The sequence below is a fragment of the Cupressus sempervirens genome, chromosome 7 (genome assembly GCF_028749045.1).
Source record: "Cupressus sempervirens isolate cs-2001-9-10 chromosome 7, ASM2874904v1, whole genome shotgun sequence".
Lineage (NCBI taxonomy): Eukaryota > Viridiplantae > Streptophyta > Pinopsida > Cupressales > Cupressaceae > Cupressus > Cupressus sempervirens.
In genome coordinates this window covers 396854288-396872037 of record NC_143124.1, presented here as the reverse complement: position 1 = coordinate 396872037, position 17750 = coordinate 396854288, and the positions used below count along the sequence as shown (strand labels likewise).

The window sequence follows — 17750 nt, the reverse complement described above, 5'->3', positions numbered from 1 at the left end:
ATACATCTATCATAGGAGGTGATATTTGCTAAGTTTTCTTTTATCCTTTTCCTTCCTGAAGTTAGTATGGAATAATGGTTCACCTTTTCTTTTCTTCATTTCGTGTTTCTTGAACTCAGTCCTTAATGATATAATGTTTCTTAGTCCTACAGTTAGAAATAGTAAGTTGGGCTTTCAAATGTGAGAATTGCTGATTTATATCACTGGCATGAACTTCACGAGGCAGAACTGCTTTTGTTTTTAAGAGTTGACCCAGGCCATTTTTAAATCTTTAAGGTAATATTGATCATTTTATATGTAGGAGGTGGCAACCATGGCTAAGAAGGCATCTGAAACTGTTGTTATGGCTATTGATGAAGATGGCCTTGATTCTTTACTATCGGAGCTTCTGAAAAGTCTGGGAGATAATCAGGTTAGGTAGTTGTTACACAGAATTTACTATTTTTCTTTTGCCCATACTCATTGCTGTTTTATGATGAATTGTTATCTTAATTGTGTGTTGTCTATTTCTTTCTTAGGCCTCTGTGAGAAGGGGCTCAGCGTATCTTACTGGTTTCTTCTTTAAGAATAGCAAGCTAGACTTAATTGACGAGTCTCCAAATCTAGTTACCACACTGATTGTTATGTTGACAGATCCAGATTCTTCCACTGTTCAGGTATGTAGATGGGTTGAACGTTCATTTATTACTCTTTAAGCTTGAGCTCACTTTCTTCTTTCTATCAATTAGGTATTATTGCTATGCTGCTTTGAAGCCATTTTCATTTGTTTCATGGGCCCACATTTTAGCAATGTCAACTTGCCGTGTGATTTTCACATTTAAGCTTGTGTGATATTTGTTTCCTGGTTTTTCAACTTCAGATGTCATGGGAGGCTCTGGGATGTGTAATAGGGTCACTTCCGAAAGAAATCCTTCCAACATATGTAAAAATAGTCCGTGATGCAGTATCAACTGCAAGAGACAAGGAACGGAGAAAAAGAAAAGTAAGCTCAGACTTTTAATGCGGACTGACAAGTTCATTGTGATTTTATTTCAAAAAATATCTCAAGAAAATTATGTAGTCTGTGGAGTATGGGTATACATTTATTTCCATTAGTTATGCTTTCTCAACAATGTTCTTCTTCCTTTTGCTCAGGGTGGACCAATACTTATTCCAGGTCTTTGTCTGCCGAAAGCTCTTCAGCCCATCCTTCCTGTTTTTTTGCAAGTATGACATCTCAACAAATTCTTAAAATTTTGAATTAGATTTTTTTTTAATGGTGCATCTGAACTTCAGATATATATAGGGTTTTGATGAAATTAATTTCTTTGAAAAACCATTTACTTTAAGTGGGGTAAATTTCTACAAAGAGGTTAATAACTCTATTTAACATTGAAGCATTGCTTGGAAATCTATAATTTATAAAATATTGCTCTCAAATATGAATGCTCTGACAATATTGCTAAGCATGCTTTGGAGTATACATGTGGGTTCTTTAGTCATGCTTCTAGTTATAATAAAAGCTTTGTTGCTACTGATTCTACTGTTTTGTGCTCATTGTGTTCAGCTATGTGGCCATGTATTATGTTTTACATCCTTGCTTTCACTGAATTCTATCTGTCTTGTTATGATTGATAGTGGAAATCTTCTTTTATTGGCCATGTGTTTCCTTACCCTTTTGTTCCGATTTTCCACATCTGGATAACTGTTAAGTGACAGGAGACTAGGTTGAAAGTTCTCATGGTTCTTGCAATATCCCAAATGGATATTGACCCGATTTCATCCCCCAAGATAACATTCATAACATAAACATATGAAGTTTTATTATTAAAACCCAGTAATATAAACCATAGAAAATATCCCCAATAGATATTTATCTAGTTTTTCTGAAAATAATATTCAGGATTCAAGTATATGAAAATGCATTACAAACCAATAGTATAAAACAGAAAACTCTCATAAAATTCCTTAAAACATGTTATTGCATTATACAACAGCAATACAATAACGAGCATTCAAAATCTAATCTTAAACACAGTTTTACAATCATATTGGAACACTAGGAGAAGAACCTGTAAGCACATGCGAGACACCTGATGTGACGTCTCTACGGACAATGGGTTTGCGTTCACTGTCTACTAGCATGAGGGGCTACGTCCTCACACTGGCTGAAAGCTGAGGCTTTTTGAATAACTCTCGCAAGAGAGAAACTGAAAATTGAATCATAAATCAAGCATGCCAAATGAATGAGTCTCTGTTCCTTTTATCCTCATGGCTGTGACTCTTTGACTCCCTTCTTGGCTTTTTGTCCTATCTCTCCTTGTCATTTTTAGCTCACTTTATAATATTAAATTGACCTTTTATAATTTGAATCCATGCTCTCAATGTCAATTTTAATATTATATGAATATCTCTTTAACTTTTCTAATGTCCCAAAAAGGGGACATTACAAATCTTCCCTCCTTGAGATTGCTTGTCCTCAAGAAATCAATACTAGGATCCCATATCAATCTGCAGGTAGTCCTATAGTCCAATCTGAAAACAAATCCGACCGTACTACGAAACAAGATGTCACTCTGTAACCCATCCATCAACCTTATCACTGGATCCCATGTAAATATATGAAATATCGCAGCACCTGTAGATTGTACAACTCTGATTATGATTGCATCCAGTCTCAAACTGAGTAGAACTACATCAAAATCCTCAACAAGCCATAGGTACATATGGTCAACCCTTGGATCCCAAACCCTGTTGTCATGACAAGTTGATATGATGAAGTAGAAATGTATCAAGGAACTATGTATACCCCAATAGATGGTGACGACCCAACCCAAAAGGTTGATATAAGAAACAAGCTGCTCAAAAGCTGAAAACAATACCAAGGGCACATCAAATATCATACTGTCATCGTCAATTTGGCGAACCCCAAGTACATAGATGCTATAAGTAAAAATGAGGTTGAACAACTGCTCCCTATGATTGGAACATAACTCTCATCAATACTCCACCAAGATCTATTCAATGGCTGATGTATGTAATCCATCCAACTCTTATATTGGTTGAAATCGGGAACCATATTTGGACAGATATAAGGGCGAGCAAATGTAGTCAATTCACCACACCAATCCTGTGATCAAGATTCACCGCTAGGAATTGTATTTGGATCCAATATTCTTAAGTCAAGATCATCCTCTTCAAGACAATCAAAAGAAGTTCCCTCATCCAACTCGTAAAGGGGATTGTTGAAAGTCCAATCAGCATACACTTCGAACAAAGGGTTGTCTACAAGCTGAATGTGATTTGAAGTTTTCGTACTTGGTTGTTTGGGGCAACTATCCAAGTGATACGTTTGTTGAAAGCTATCCAGTTCATCAATAACTTCTTGGAAAAACTCCCGTCTCTCTTTACTTTCATGCTGCTGAAAATGATTTGTGATCCTAACCTGATTTTCTGCTTCTTGAAGAAAAAACTGAGTATCATCCAATGCCTCACGAGCATAGTTAAGCTCCCTGTTGAGCCCCTTAATCTCATTCCTTTCTTTATTCAAATGATCAACATATGTTCTAGCAACCTTAAGAGTATAATCCCTATCAGAAAGCAAACATAAGTAATCTGATTTCATAGATTCAAGGGCCGACTTGACCGCTTGCAAATCAACAACAGGCTCATCTCCTGCCACTTCCTTTTGAGTCTTCCTGTAGAGATCCTCAACCATCTTGTGAGTGCTGTCAGAATGTACCAAAAATGCCACAACCATGTCTTCACTAACCTTCAATTGGTTCTTTAAGGTATGCATTTCATTGTTGTCATGTTGAAGCGGTTCATCGTCTTGCAGTGTCATCTTGGATTGTTCCTCTAAATTTATGTCATGGGCATAAGAAACATATGGTTCGTCACACCTCTCAAAATCATAGGCCTCCTTTCTCTCATTCTTTTGATTTGTATGCAAAGGCAATGGTGTTGCCATGTTATCATTTGTATATAAAGGCTCATCATACAAAGACTCCAACTCGCTATTACCTCGTGTGCATCTGACCTCATCAACTTGTTTGTCGAAGCTAACTTCCAAATCACCAATGTAGAAACTTGCACCATGTGTAACATCTTCTGTGTGATCACGAGAGAGCTGCAAATCAATAGTGGTTGACTGCTCTTCTTTTTCAAGACCCTCTATTAGATGATTTTGTTGAAAATTTTCCATACACATTTTTGGACTTGTCGTTTGCAAGGAGATCCTGAGCCAATTCAGAATACTTCTATTTCATCATAGCAATCTTATTTTGCTGCTCTAGATGAAAATCCATGTAATCACTGAAGGGTAAGTTATTCTGAACTCGGGTAGGAAGTTTTTTATACTCTTTATAAATGTGAGTATTTATGTTATTATATTTGTTTGTAAATTTTGGGCTAGTAGCTGTTGTAGCTGGGCAATATCTTTCCTCATGACATTACTCTCTTCCTATTAAGGAATCAATTAAATAGTTTGCTGATTTTATCACAGTTTTAGGAGTGATCACTTTGTTAGTAGCAACTCATTCACTAGAACACTTATTGACCATCAGTAAGGTTAATTTCATAGTCCTTCTATTTAGGTTGAAGTTTCCACCCCATACACTGATCTTCAAAATTACTGAGCCAACCTAGAACCAATGACTCTAAACTCAATGCATTGGTAACCCACGATATCTCCAATAGTCCTGACCTGGTGCACATTCAACTTCAAAAATGCCTTTTGACGAATCTTTTCAAAATTACATCTTACCAATTTGGAAATGCAATGACTGCAATAGTCGTGCCTTTAGTTGACAACGTTCACGCCAATATGCCCTTCAACTTTCTATGGAGTATTTGTTAGTCATACTAGTCTGATGTAATCCATAGAAAGCCTTGTAGAACACTAGTAGCTTATCAAAGCTCACATAGTTTGATATCCATTGTTTATAGTGAATTTGCATTTAGTTATAAAGGATTTGCAATCGACACCACAATCCTCTGTGGTGATTTGGTACGGATTTTCCCACTGGCCACACACTCTTTTGATGCTTAATCTAACCCTTCACTAACAATCACTGCCTCATTGTAGAGATTGGAAAAATATGTGACTTGGCATTCGGCTCACATTTTTGATTGGCCGTCAACCTTCTATGACATTGAATGACACACCTGTATCTCCGTGGGGCTATTAATGTGTTGGTAACCTTGTTATCCTTCAGGATTCGAAGCTGAACTGAAAAGTGTAATTCCTGTACGACCAACAATTTCTCAATTGTATTGATTCCTATTCGCTCCACTAGTTCCATGCTCTGTGATGGAGATTCAACTTGCCCACATAGTCTTCTTGCACCAACACGGTATGCAATCTATAAAGAAATTCCAAATCTCTAACAATTGCCCCCACTGTTCACAATTTACATAGGAAATGATCTTGGGGAAGTAGTTCTTCTGTTAGTGGACTAGAAGTTAATTTCTCCTTACATGTGACTTCATTGGTTTGCATTGGGCCTTTCCCTATGATTTCTTTGTCTTAGATAGTTCTTCCAACTGTAAATACTGGCATAGACAAGGTTGTTACTCCGACTCATCGATGATATGCGAATCACGCACCTTGCTTGTGAAAGCTTGATAATACTCCAAACTATTAACTCAATACTTTCCAACAAATTAGCTTCTATCAACAGCGTTGCTTCCAAGATGCATGGCTATTATTGATTTAGATGTTACATGCACATAACTCTTTCTGTGTCGAGTCATGTAATGCTCCAGCATTGATTATTCTGGCACATCTTGATAACATCTATACATAGAATACCTTCATTAAAGTCTCGAATCACTTCCATGTCTCAATGCATGCATGACATGTTGCATCATTCTCGTCAATACCACTTTAAAGGAAACCAACTCACGGTATCACCAATCTGATAGTTTGCACAAATGTCTCTTTCGTCACAATAAATCTACCCTATAGTTAAAAGTAATATTTGAATCTATATCTAGCAATATGAGACACAGTGGTCCGTGTAACCGAATGATACAACACCAATCCTTGTTCTTGACATACCAAATGAAGAGTCACACCTTGTAATGGCTTCTTGTAACGACACTTGGCATATAAAAGCAAAATGTCATAAGCCAAATTATGTGTCATTAGGTGTCAAATATGATGTCTCTTGTGTGTTAAAGCTTCTTTTGATTTGCATGTTCCCGTGATGTCCAACTACCACAACCGGTGTTATTGTTTTGCTATGTATGCAGATCCCACATATTGGTAATCTTTGTTTGTTGTCTCTGTTCTAAGTTCGTTGGGTGATAGGATCTTTGCCTATGAATTTGGACCTTCAAGAAAGTAATGTGCGGATTGAAGACAAGGTTCATGACGATGATTTAACATCGGAAATCTTTGCATCCAATAGTGACCATTTCATTTCCTCCAACAACCTCCTATGCTTCTCGATGGCAATTCAAAATCATCAAGTGATGACTTTACAAATTTTGCATACTGCTCAAGAACAAAATTCATATCTCTACCTCCCTCGACTGTATCACCTCTTTTCCTCCTAGCTAGTCTTACATTGACATCTGGCAATTTCCGTGATGGGAGGAATGAGCAGCTCGCGTGACTTCCTATGAAACTCCCAACAGTCTAATAGTCATTGAGAGTGGTGTTGCTTGCTGAGAGCCTGTGCTTGATAGTAATGTCAGTCGAATGCTACTTACGGCCTGACTTTGTTAGTATTCGTTTTGCACAAACTGTGATGACGTCCACCATAGTACTGCAGTGTGACCAGGAGAGGTGACTGTCATGTCTTTCCAACTGGAATAACGTCGCCGTATTCTACAACCTCTGCCCATTCACGCATGATGTTGACTATAAATGTGTTTTAATGCTCCATTGTTGTTAGAGTCCCGAGCTTCTTGTGTTAGGCCCTGTGCGTTATTTTGGTGCCAATCTCTACCTGTTACGACTATCAAACTCCTTCCTTAAATCTCTGATACAAACTATGGCCATACGAATTCACCCAACTATAACAAGGGCTTACAAGAGACTTTTTGCTTATTCAGTCTGATTCTGAAATAGATTTAACTGAATAATGTATGCTGTAAAACTCTTACCTGAACTTTTGACAATCTTCAAGAGACAATGGGGCTATATTCAATCTCCCTATTTTCCTTAAGGGGTTTTGTCCTTAATAAAGTCTGTCATATTTAAAACAATATTGTATCTCATGGTTTCTCCAGATTTGATAAAATCAATAACCTCACAAGATGGTAGGATGCACAACTCTAATACCACTGCAATATCCCAAATGGATATTTCCCGATTTCCTCCCTCAAGATAACATTCATAACATAAACATATCAAGTCGCATTATTAAAACCCAGTAATATGAACCATAGGAAATATCCCCAATAGATATTTATCCAGTTTCTTTCTCAAAATAATATTTAGGATTCAAGCATATGAAAATGCATTACAAACCAACAGTATAAAACCAGTAAACTCTCATAAAATTCCTTAAAACATGTTATTGCATTAAACAATAATAATACAATAACCGACATTCAAAATCCAATCTTAAACATAGTTTTACAGTCAGATTAGAACACTAAGAGAAGAACCTGTAAGCACCCGAGAGATACCTGATTTGACGTCTCCATGAACAATGGGTTTGCATCCACTATCTACCAGCACGAGGGGTTACGTCCTCACATTGGCTGAAAGCTGAAGCTTTCCGAATAACTCTCACAAGAGAGAAACTGAAAACTGAATCATAAATCAAGCATGCCAAATGAATGAGTCTCTTCTCCTTTTATCCTCACAGCTGTGACTCTTCAACTCCCTTCCTGGCTTTTCATCTTATCTCTCCTTGTCATTTTTAGCCCACTTTATAATATTAGATTGACCTTTCATAATTTGAATTCACACTCTCAAAATCAATTTTAATATTATATGAATATGTCTTTAATGTTTCTAATGTCCCAAAAAGGGGACATTACAGTTCCATAGCAGTTCTCTCTGTCTCTGCAATCAACATGATCTTTGCTAAATGATCTATAGAAATATTATCTGGAACTGTAAAAATAGTTGTGTTACGTTTGTTATTCTCTGCTTCTAATGCATTTTTGGGATACTCTTTCTCTTTGATTTCAAATGTAGAGTTTAGCCACTGTTTAGGTTGACTAATGGCTGGTTAAATAAGTTGCTAGAATTCTTTCTGATAATAGTGTTCATCAACTTCTTTTATTAGAACTGTTTCATAATAACCCCAAAAGGTTCTACCTTTGCCAAACCACCATAAGTCACTGAAGAAACATTGAAGTCCGAAAATGTCATTAATGCAAGTCTGAAAGCACTGTAACGGCAAGCCTGGAGTTGACCATTTGCAACAGTAGGAACAGTCGCAGTTAACCTCTATCAGAAAATACTAGTTTCTTCATGAGATGGCTTCATAGATGCCAATGATAGATAAGGGCCCGTTCGGTTGCTCAAATTGGATTTGGGAATTGGAATTTGATATTCTGAAATTGTTATTCCAGAATTCAAAATCCAGATTGCAATTTTTGGAATTTGGTTTGGGACTGTTTGGTTCACCAAGAATTCATAACGAGAATAACATTTCTTGTGTTTGGTTGCACATTTCTGGAATTGGAATACCAACCAGAATTGGAATTGCACATTTTGGCTAATCACCATTATGCTTGAAAATACTTGATTATTCTTGTACATGTGCTATTATTTATGATCTTGCTATCATACTTGCATCATCAATTAACTACCTCACATACCTTTACGTGATCTTGTACTAGTGATTGATGTGGAGAGAAAATAGTAAAATACTATTATCTACAAAATCTTGAAGGATAGGAGAACAATAGACTCAAGCTTGTCATGTATTTGCAGCATTATAAGGCTGGCTGCAAGAAGAGAAGATGATACATAGTTAACTTTGATACCATATTTCCCAAGCTCAGCGGCACCATTTTTAGTCAGCCCTAAAATTGCATAATTTGAGGCCATGTATGCATAAGGTGTAGTACCTCCCACAATCCCTGTAACACTCTACAACAACATCTCTATGCTTATCTCCAGTGTTGGCATTACTAAACAGCATGTCTTGTTTCCCTTGCTTTTCCATGGCCAAATCTACTGCCGCCCTAACGTCATCCTCTTTGCTCATTTCACAGCAAACATAGATTGCCCATGAGAAAGAGACTCTGCAAGCTTATGACCAACATCATTTGCAATGTCTGCAGTTACTACTTTGGCACCATGTTTGGTGAAGAGGATAACAGTGGCTTCTCCAATTCCATGTGCTGTGCCTGTAATTATTGCAACCTTCCCTTCCAATCTGCATTTCCAAATCAGATTTGATGATTATCTGCAAATTAAAAGATTAGTTGGATTGAGAAGAAAATTATGAGCATGAGAGAGCATATCTTCCTTGTAATACAGATGTAGTGTTCGACCAAAATTATGGGCATCGGAGTGTTTACCTTCCCTGTAATACAGAGGGAAACTTGAGTAGAGGTGGAAAAAATGACTATGTTTACAGAGCAACTTGAGCAATGGATGTCAATTTTTTTTTAAATTTCAATTAATTATCCAATGCTCATTTTTGTCAAATTGGAATTAGAATGGGAATTTGATCAATTCCACCTATTTACATGGAAGATCAAATTCTGGTTTTGGGTGGTAAATGGGGATACCAAATTCTAAATTTTCCAAATTCCAAATTTGATTTTGCACACCCAAACACTGGATTAGAAATTTTTCAAAATTACAAATGCCAATTCCTGTCCAATTCCAACGACCAAACAAGCCCTAAGGGAAATCCACACGTGTCGATTATATAGCAGCAGCACAGCCTCTAATAGCTTTGCCACGTGCTAAGAATGGAAGCTTATAAGTGGGAAATGCAATCCTAGATTTATATCTCTGTTCTCCAACAAATAAACTTTGAAACCCTATAAATCTTCAACTAATATGCAAAAGTACAGTAGTGCTACTGTTCATGTTACTGTAGCAATAACAAAAAGCTTGAAATCTGATTAACAATGGCGGCAATAATAAAACTTCAGGTCTGCAATAGATGAGACTTTAAATATGCTTCAAACCCTTGCACAAATCTTCTCTTTATGCTCAGATTGCACTCTTGAATGAAGCCCATATTATGGCAATGATTTAGCTGATCTCTCACTGCCTAGAGGAGCCAACCTGCCTGGGTTAGAACCTGTTTGTGTATGCCAAAAATGTGGCACACTTATATAAACCATCATACTTGAGAGAACCCATAAGGAGGGAGTCTCAAGAGACAGCTTATAGCTTCCTACCTATGACATGTAAGAATCTAAAGAGTATAAGTGTGGCTCTTAAATGAACCGCAAAAGGAGACCCTTTTAAGGTGTACCATAGCATGGAAGATTCAAGGATAAGAGCAAGAGTGCTAGTATCGAAGAACTTCAAGTGAATGTACATGCAAATGCAAGCTAGAATGAGAGTGCAAAACTAAGCTAAGATACAATGCAAGAACAAGGAAAGTAAAGCTAATCTAACAAGATCAAGATTACAATACTTAATTGAGCTATGTGATCTAAGCTAATTGCAATAAAGGAAATACAAATTTAAAGTGTGAGTAAAGTAAACTAGTATGCAAGTAAACAAAGTGCCAGTGAGTCCTCAAGAATGCAAGAAACAAAATAATAGCATAACAATAGCATGACCATGAGATGTGAGAGACTGAGGAGAGAGCCTCCTTTTAAAGAGCAATGGATGGTGAGAGATTAAGAGGCAAAATCTACAATGGAGAATAATCTTCATACAAGATTCTCAAAAGGCAAAATCAATGGATGTGTTTAAGAGGCAAAAGATGTGTGGATGAGATTAAGAGGCGAAATAGATTCCTCCCACCTAGAAAAGTGTTCATTCAATGTGTAGATGAAAAATGTTTTTCTTTTATTTTTAAAATAGGAAATTCCTTTTCCATTTGCACACATAGGATCAAGTGGATTTATTTAATTAAAAGGGAGCATGTTCTTCTAATTAAATAAAACTTAGTATAAGGTGTTCAAACCATAGGATATAATTGAATAAATAATAAAATGATCATTTGATCAAAGTTAAGAGATTGAATAATTATGCAGAATTAAGTAAGCATAAGATATAGTCAAGCATAGAGATAAAAAATGCTGAAAAAGGGGGTTATAGTTTACTAGACCTTTTTTGGGTGATTACAGTTGCCCATCTTTGACTAATGTCTGAGCGATTGGGAACACATTAAGTCAAAGAATGATAATGTCAAGCTGATCGATAAGATATCTGACTCTGAACTAGTAGTGAATGAAGTGCAGTAAGAGGTAACCAACTCCAAACTAGCAGCAGATTGAAGTTAGCAAGGTTGATCAAGATTAGATAGATTCCAAGGATCACAACTTCAAACTAGAAGTGGGCTGAAGCTGAGATGCTCCTAGCAAAAATAGATAGGAGATAGATATAAGATAATCAATTTGCAGATAGATTATTCTTGCTCCCTCGAGATTGAAATCAAAATTATGTAGAGGGATGCAAAAACAAGATAGATATGATCAAATCAAGATAAGGTCCATGATGATAGATAAGTGATTTAGGAAGTATAAGACCAAGTTTTACCACCAGACGTTGAGAATGTGCCCTAGTTTAATAGATAAATTGTGAGAATTAGGTCAAAACAAGAAGAAAGGTGAAGAAATAAGAATGAGTAGATAATGGAGATGTAGAAATGATGAACGGGTGATTGCCTTAAAAGATTTAAAAGATCAACCTCAAAAGGGTCAGTCGACTACACAAAGAAGAGAAGAATTTAAATCACGATTTTGACAATCAAGATGAAGTTGGAATTCGATTTTGATCCTATAAATGGACGCATGATGCTGAAATTATGTAAAGGTGCAATTTTCGTGAAAATTTGAGACTATAAAAAATTAAGTCAAAATGCTATATAAGGGGCCGAAAAGGATAAATACACATGATGATAAGACTAACCACTTGTGATTGCAGGATAAATTAAAGAGAAATGATGATGAAAGACCAAGAAGTGATGAAGACATGATTGAGAGATAGAAGAAAGGAGGGTTGAGCTTAGTTGACGACACGTCCAAAAGGTAAAGGAGACTTTCTCCTAACTCAAAATGCAAACTAGAATGAAACCCTAAAATGCAACATAACATGAAATGCAATGTGCGAGTTGCAAGGGTCAATTAGATGGGTCCTTGTGTTTTTATCATCGAGCCTTATTAGGGACATCGCACGATCATACAACCATCACTAGTGCAAGACTACAAAGATATGAATATGATCTATATCAAATATGATGTGAGAATCCAACCTCTGCATCAAAGACATAAATGTCAAGATGATGATGCAGTGACATTCCTTAGGTTTAATATAGTAAGATTATGCTCGCATCGAGACACCAAATGTCAACATGGCCATAAGCATGGTCTTGTAGAGTAGACACAATGTAATAGACAAGGACATAGGCTTAATTCTCCTAAGTATCCAAGGGGTCAAAGCAAGAGACACCTAACATCATTGAATCTACACCGACAGACATAAGTCAAAAGAAAACATGCCCCATGCCCCTAGTCCTCTAGCCAAGTGACATCCTGAAGAGAGTAAGGAGGGAGCAGTCAGCGAAAATCATCAATCAATCAACACAAAGAAAATAAGCCATAACATGTCTCAACCGTTTCAGTATAAAGGATGTGTGAAAAGAAAAGGATAATCAATGACTCGCTAGGACTCATGCTTGTAGGTGAGAAATATCGCATAATCCTAGACTACAGACAAAGCATTGATTTAAGGTAGGATATCCAATTAGTGTTAAGAAACATTTGATGTCAAGGGAAGTGTTGAGAAACGCTATTTGGGGTAAGTCGCCAAGACACACCAATGCATACAAGATACCAAAGTGCGATACAATTCATGCCCCCTAAGCCTAGACAAAGACCAATCCCAAACCAAGGAGATGAGAGCAGGAGATGAAAGTCGAAAGGCCTCAGAGTGCAAAACCACACACTGATAGATATAAGTGCATGGGTCTCAATTAGTGACTGTTTTTAGGTTTTCACCACTCGGAAGGATTTTTTTTTTTCAAGAATTTTTATGATTTTTTTGTATTCTTTTGATATTTGATTCATCAAAGCGCCTATTGCTAGGCTTTCACTAAGATGATCATTTTTTAGGACTTTTTTTAATCTTTTAAAAGATTTTTTCAGGATCATATATCAATTTTTTGGATTTTTTTAGGACATTAAGATATGTACAAAGCTCTAGAAAGCAAGAGCATCATGTGTAGAACTTCAAGATGAAGAATGTTGATAGGTTTAGGGAGATGGTCTCCCTTAGGTGTAGAATGCTGATATGCATCGGACCCAAAAAAAAATAGTAACTATGGTTCAAATTTCCCTTTTTGGGCTTTATATGCTTGATTTTTGGCATTCTCTCTCAAGATGAAATCTCCAACTTGAAACTCTCTCAAGTGAACCTTTTTGTTATAGCTTTGTGAGATCCTTTTCTAATATACCCTCATTTGATCAAATGCAACTCTTCTATGCTCATCTAGAAGTTCTAATTCTTGTATTCGCATGATTCAATAATATTCATCTGCGATGGAGCCTTTCAAGGAGACCCTAGGGGAAGGTATCTCAACCTCAAGAGGTAAAACAACTTCAGATCAATAAACAAGTGCAAAGGGCGTAGCTCCTATAAGTGTATAAATGCTAGTTCTGTAGGCCCATAGTGTAGGGTTGATTTGTAAGTGCCAATCCCTATCTGATTTGTTGACTGTGTCGTGTAAGATTTACAGTAGTGTCTTATTGAAAGCTTCAACCTTGCCATTACCTTGAGGGTAGTAGATTGAAGACCAGTGTTACTTAATCTTAAATTTCTTACACAATTGCTTGAGATCCTTATTTTTCAGTTGTCCTCCATTATTAGTAACTATGGAGGAAGGTATGTCGTAACGACAAATGCTATGATTGAGGATGAATAAATGTACTTGTTTCTTGGTAGTTGCAGAAAGAGTAACAAACTCAACCCATTTTATAAAGTACTCAGTGGCAGTAATGATAAACTTATGTCCGCTAGATGAGACAGGATGTATTTGGCCTACCAAGTCAAAAAGCCCACTGCTGAAAAGGCCAATGTGTAATAGATGATATAAGTTCTCTTCCTGGAGTGTGGATTAAGTTCCTATGCATTTGACACTTCTTACAAGACTTAGCATATCGCATAACATCTCTCTGCATGATAGGCCACTAATAACCAACCCTTAGTAGCTTTCTATCTAGCGCAAGATCATTGGGGTGAGACCCACATATGCCATCATGGACTTCAGCTAGTGCACGTTCAAACTCATCTTTTACTGGACACCTAAGAAGTGTTCTATCTAGAGCCTTCCTAAACAAGTCGTAGACGATGGTATAGCGGGAAGCGTTGTGAATGAGTTGTCTTTTGTCATTACAGGTTAGGCCTTCAGGAATGATTTGGTCATGAGGTAAGAGTAAATGTTAGCATATTTAGAGGATTCATGAGCAACCATGGTGCATATGACACAGTTATTAGGGCAATCGTAGGAAGATCCTCTAGAGGTAAGAATCTCACATGGAGATTGAACACAAAATGGATCCACACAAGGAGGTCAAGATTTTTGATTTACTTCAAGAGGCAAGGAGCATACTCTCCTAAAAATGTTTTAAAGAGTGATCATTCCACTCACTTTCTTGATTCACATAATGGGTCAAGATTTCTTATTGCTTCAAAGAGACAAGAACATACTCTCCTATCATCAATGAGAACTCTTAATCATGATTTACTAAATGCCTAATGAAAATGAAATTTAATGCAAGAAAACACAATGATATAAAAATAAAGCAAATAATATGAAATGAGCATAATGAAATCTTTTGTTTTGCTTCTGCTTTCAAGGTAGCTCTACAAACCATGTGTTAGTATGCTTGATCAATGCAATTGGCTTTCGCAAACAATCCCAACAAAACCACAAGCTAAGGAACAAAATATGCAAATGAAACAAAGAACGTTGCAAAAACACTTGTTAGGAAACCATAAACAACTAGGTTAAAGGACTCGGACTATGGAAGCAATCAAATCCGGGCGACTCTTCATAGTGTATCAAAAAATCATATGATACATTTTGAGAAGCCAGACGATATTTCAGGTCTGGGCAATAGAGTGTAATAGATCGAGATGATATTTTGCCAGAAGGCAAACAAGAATTCACAAAGAACAAAGACAATAGTTCAAAAATTGGTAAGGATCATCTGGCCGTTATATGAAGTATTGGTTTGTTATATTGTAAAATTTTGTGCGATTATCCTGACCTACAAAACAGAGAGACAAATTTGCGATAGCAAAAATGAGAAAAATGCAAAGAAATGGAGCTAAACTCTTGAGTCTAGCCCCATAGTGGGTGCCAAAAATTTATGCCAAAAATGTGGCACACTTCTATAAGCCATTATACTTGACAGAACCCATAAAGAGGGAGTCTCAAGAGGCGGCTTATAGCTTCCTATCTATGATGAGTAAGAAAGAGTATGGGTTTGGCTCTCAAATGAACCTCAAAAGGAGACCCTTGCAAGGTGTACTATAGAATGGAAGATTCAAACATAAGAGCAAGAGTGCTCATATCCAAGAAGTTCAAATGAATGTAAATGCAAATGCAAGCTAGAATGAGAGTGCAAAACTAAGCTAAGATGCAATGCAAGAACAAGCAAGTAAAACTAATCTAAAATGATCAAGATTACTATACCTCCTAATTAAGCTATGTGCTCTAAGCTATTTGTAATAAAGGAAATACTAATCTAAGATGCGAGTAAAGTAAAGTAGTATGCAAGTAATCAAAGTGCAAATGAGAGCTCAAGTGCTCAAGAATGCAAGTAATCAAAATGGTAGCATAACAATAGCATGGACATGACTTTTGAGAAAGTGAGGAGAGAGCCTCCTTAAAAAGACCAATGGGCAGTGAGAGATTAAGAGGCAAAATCTATGATGGAGAATAATCCTCCTTTTGACTTTGGTGCACAAGATTACAATACCTCCTAATTAAGCCATGTGATCTAAGCTAATTGCAATAAAGGAAATACTAATCTAAGATGTGAGTAAAGTAAACTAGTATGCAAGTAATCAAAGTGCAAATGAGTGCTCAAGTGCTCAAGAATGCAAGTAATCAAAATGGCAGCATAACAATAGCATGAATATGACTTTTGAGAGAGTGAGGAGAGAGCCTATTTAAAAAGACCAATGGGCGGTGAGAGATTAAGAGGCAAAATCTACGGTGGAGAATAATCCTCATATTGACTTTAGTGTACAAGATTCTCAAGAGGCAAAATCAATGGATCTATTAAGAGGCAAAAGATGTGTGGAGGAGATTAAGCGACAAAAGAGATTCCTCCCAATTAGAAAAGTGTGCATTCAATGTGTAGACAAAAAGTCTTTTTCTTTTATTTTTAAAATATGAAATTCCTTTCTCAGTGCGCACATAGGATAAAGGGTATTTATTTAATTAAAAGGTAACATGTTCTAATTAAATAAAAGTCTTAGGATAAGGTGGTCAAACCATGGGTTATAATCGAATAAATAATAAAATGATGATTTTATCAAAGATAAGAGTTTGAATAACTATGCGAAATTCATTAAGCATGAGATGTAGTCTAGCATAGAGATTAAAAGTACTGAAATGGGAGCTTACAGTCTGTATCTATAGATGAACAGACCTGAACTAGAAACCCAATTGAATCCTATCCGAACCAGGGTCCCAAGTAGGCCGATCAGATTTCATAGAAATAATCTATAACGAGAGGTAGATATATCCCTGGTCTTATATCTTATTATTATGTGGCCAAGCATATCAGCCATTAAACTGTAATGTCCCCTCTTTAGTTCGACATGGCATTGATCATGGATTTGCCTATTCCAGACTCTCGTAGGCAAATGGTGTGGAAAGAGAGTCAATTCTGCGGATCAGATGGTCATATCTTGCTCTTGAAGAAGTGTTAAGAGGTTATATTTTATCATTATGTGATATTGGGGCCCACATGATATAATTTTAAGTTGAGTTGCACTTTTTATTTTATAAAATTACTTTATTATAAAAAGTGCATTATAATGAGAATTTATAAAGGATGTTTCTGGAAGTTCTAGCAACTTCTTAGAAAAGTGAATAAATAGAGGGCTGGGCCTCTCATTTGGACATGCTTGGATTTGAGAACTCTTCTACTTCTTCATTGTGAAGACATTTGTAGACTTTGGATCTGCAAATTATTATTCGATCTTTGGGAACGAATCACTCCCTTGGATTGGCAACTTTGAGGGTGTGAAATATCACCTGAATTGTTGCATAATTGGAGTTGGTATTCAGCCATCTCATTGGAGCTTATTGAGAATTCGTTGTTAGGGTTTGTTTTGGTTGGAAAAAGGATTTCAGATTTGCCCTATCATTGGAGAAGCATTTGACAAGAGTTTGAAGACAGAATAGGTGCATTTTTCAGAATTGGCAAAGCAGGGTTCGGAACCACATAATTGCTCATATCTCCTCAACCCCTTGGAGTTATTTTTTATGGTTTTACAGGGTTACTACCTAACCCTAGGCGCCCATTTTCCTTGCATTTGGGGGTCCCAAAACCTTGGTATTATTTTTATCTAGCAGCCGTACAGGTACGGCCTGGTACGGCCCTGCTAGTTTGGGCAGCAGCTGCAAATTAAGGACAGTTTGGGG

At 36.6% G+C, this 17750-nt stretch overlaps 1 protein-coding gene across 4 annotated transcripts in view; it reads left to right on the top strand.

Moving 5' to 3' along the window:
* The window catches only part of ILA (putative protein kinase regulator ILITHYIA), a 265229-nt gene that overhangs the window by 212665 nt on the left and 34814 nt on the right, over nucleotides 1–17750 (top strand). For all 4 annotated transcript variants that reach the window (XM_089791540.1, XM_089791536.1, XM_089791539.1 and 1 more), the window contains exons 49-52: nucleotides 302–412; nucleotides 519–656; nucleotides 860–982; nucleotides 1135–1206. In XM_089791540.1, the coding sequence (XP_089647666.1) occupies nucleotides 302–412; nucleotides 519–656; nucleotides 860–982; nucleotides 1135–1206 (444 nt within the window). The remainder of the gene's footprint in view (nucleotides 1–301; nucleotides 413–518; nucleotides 657–859; nucleotides 983–1134; nucleotides 1207–17750) is intronic.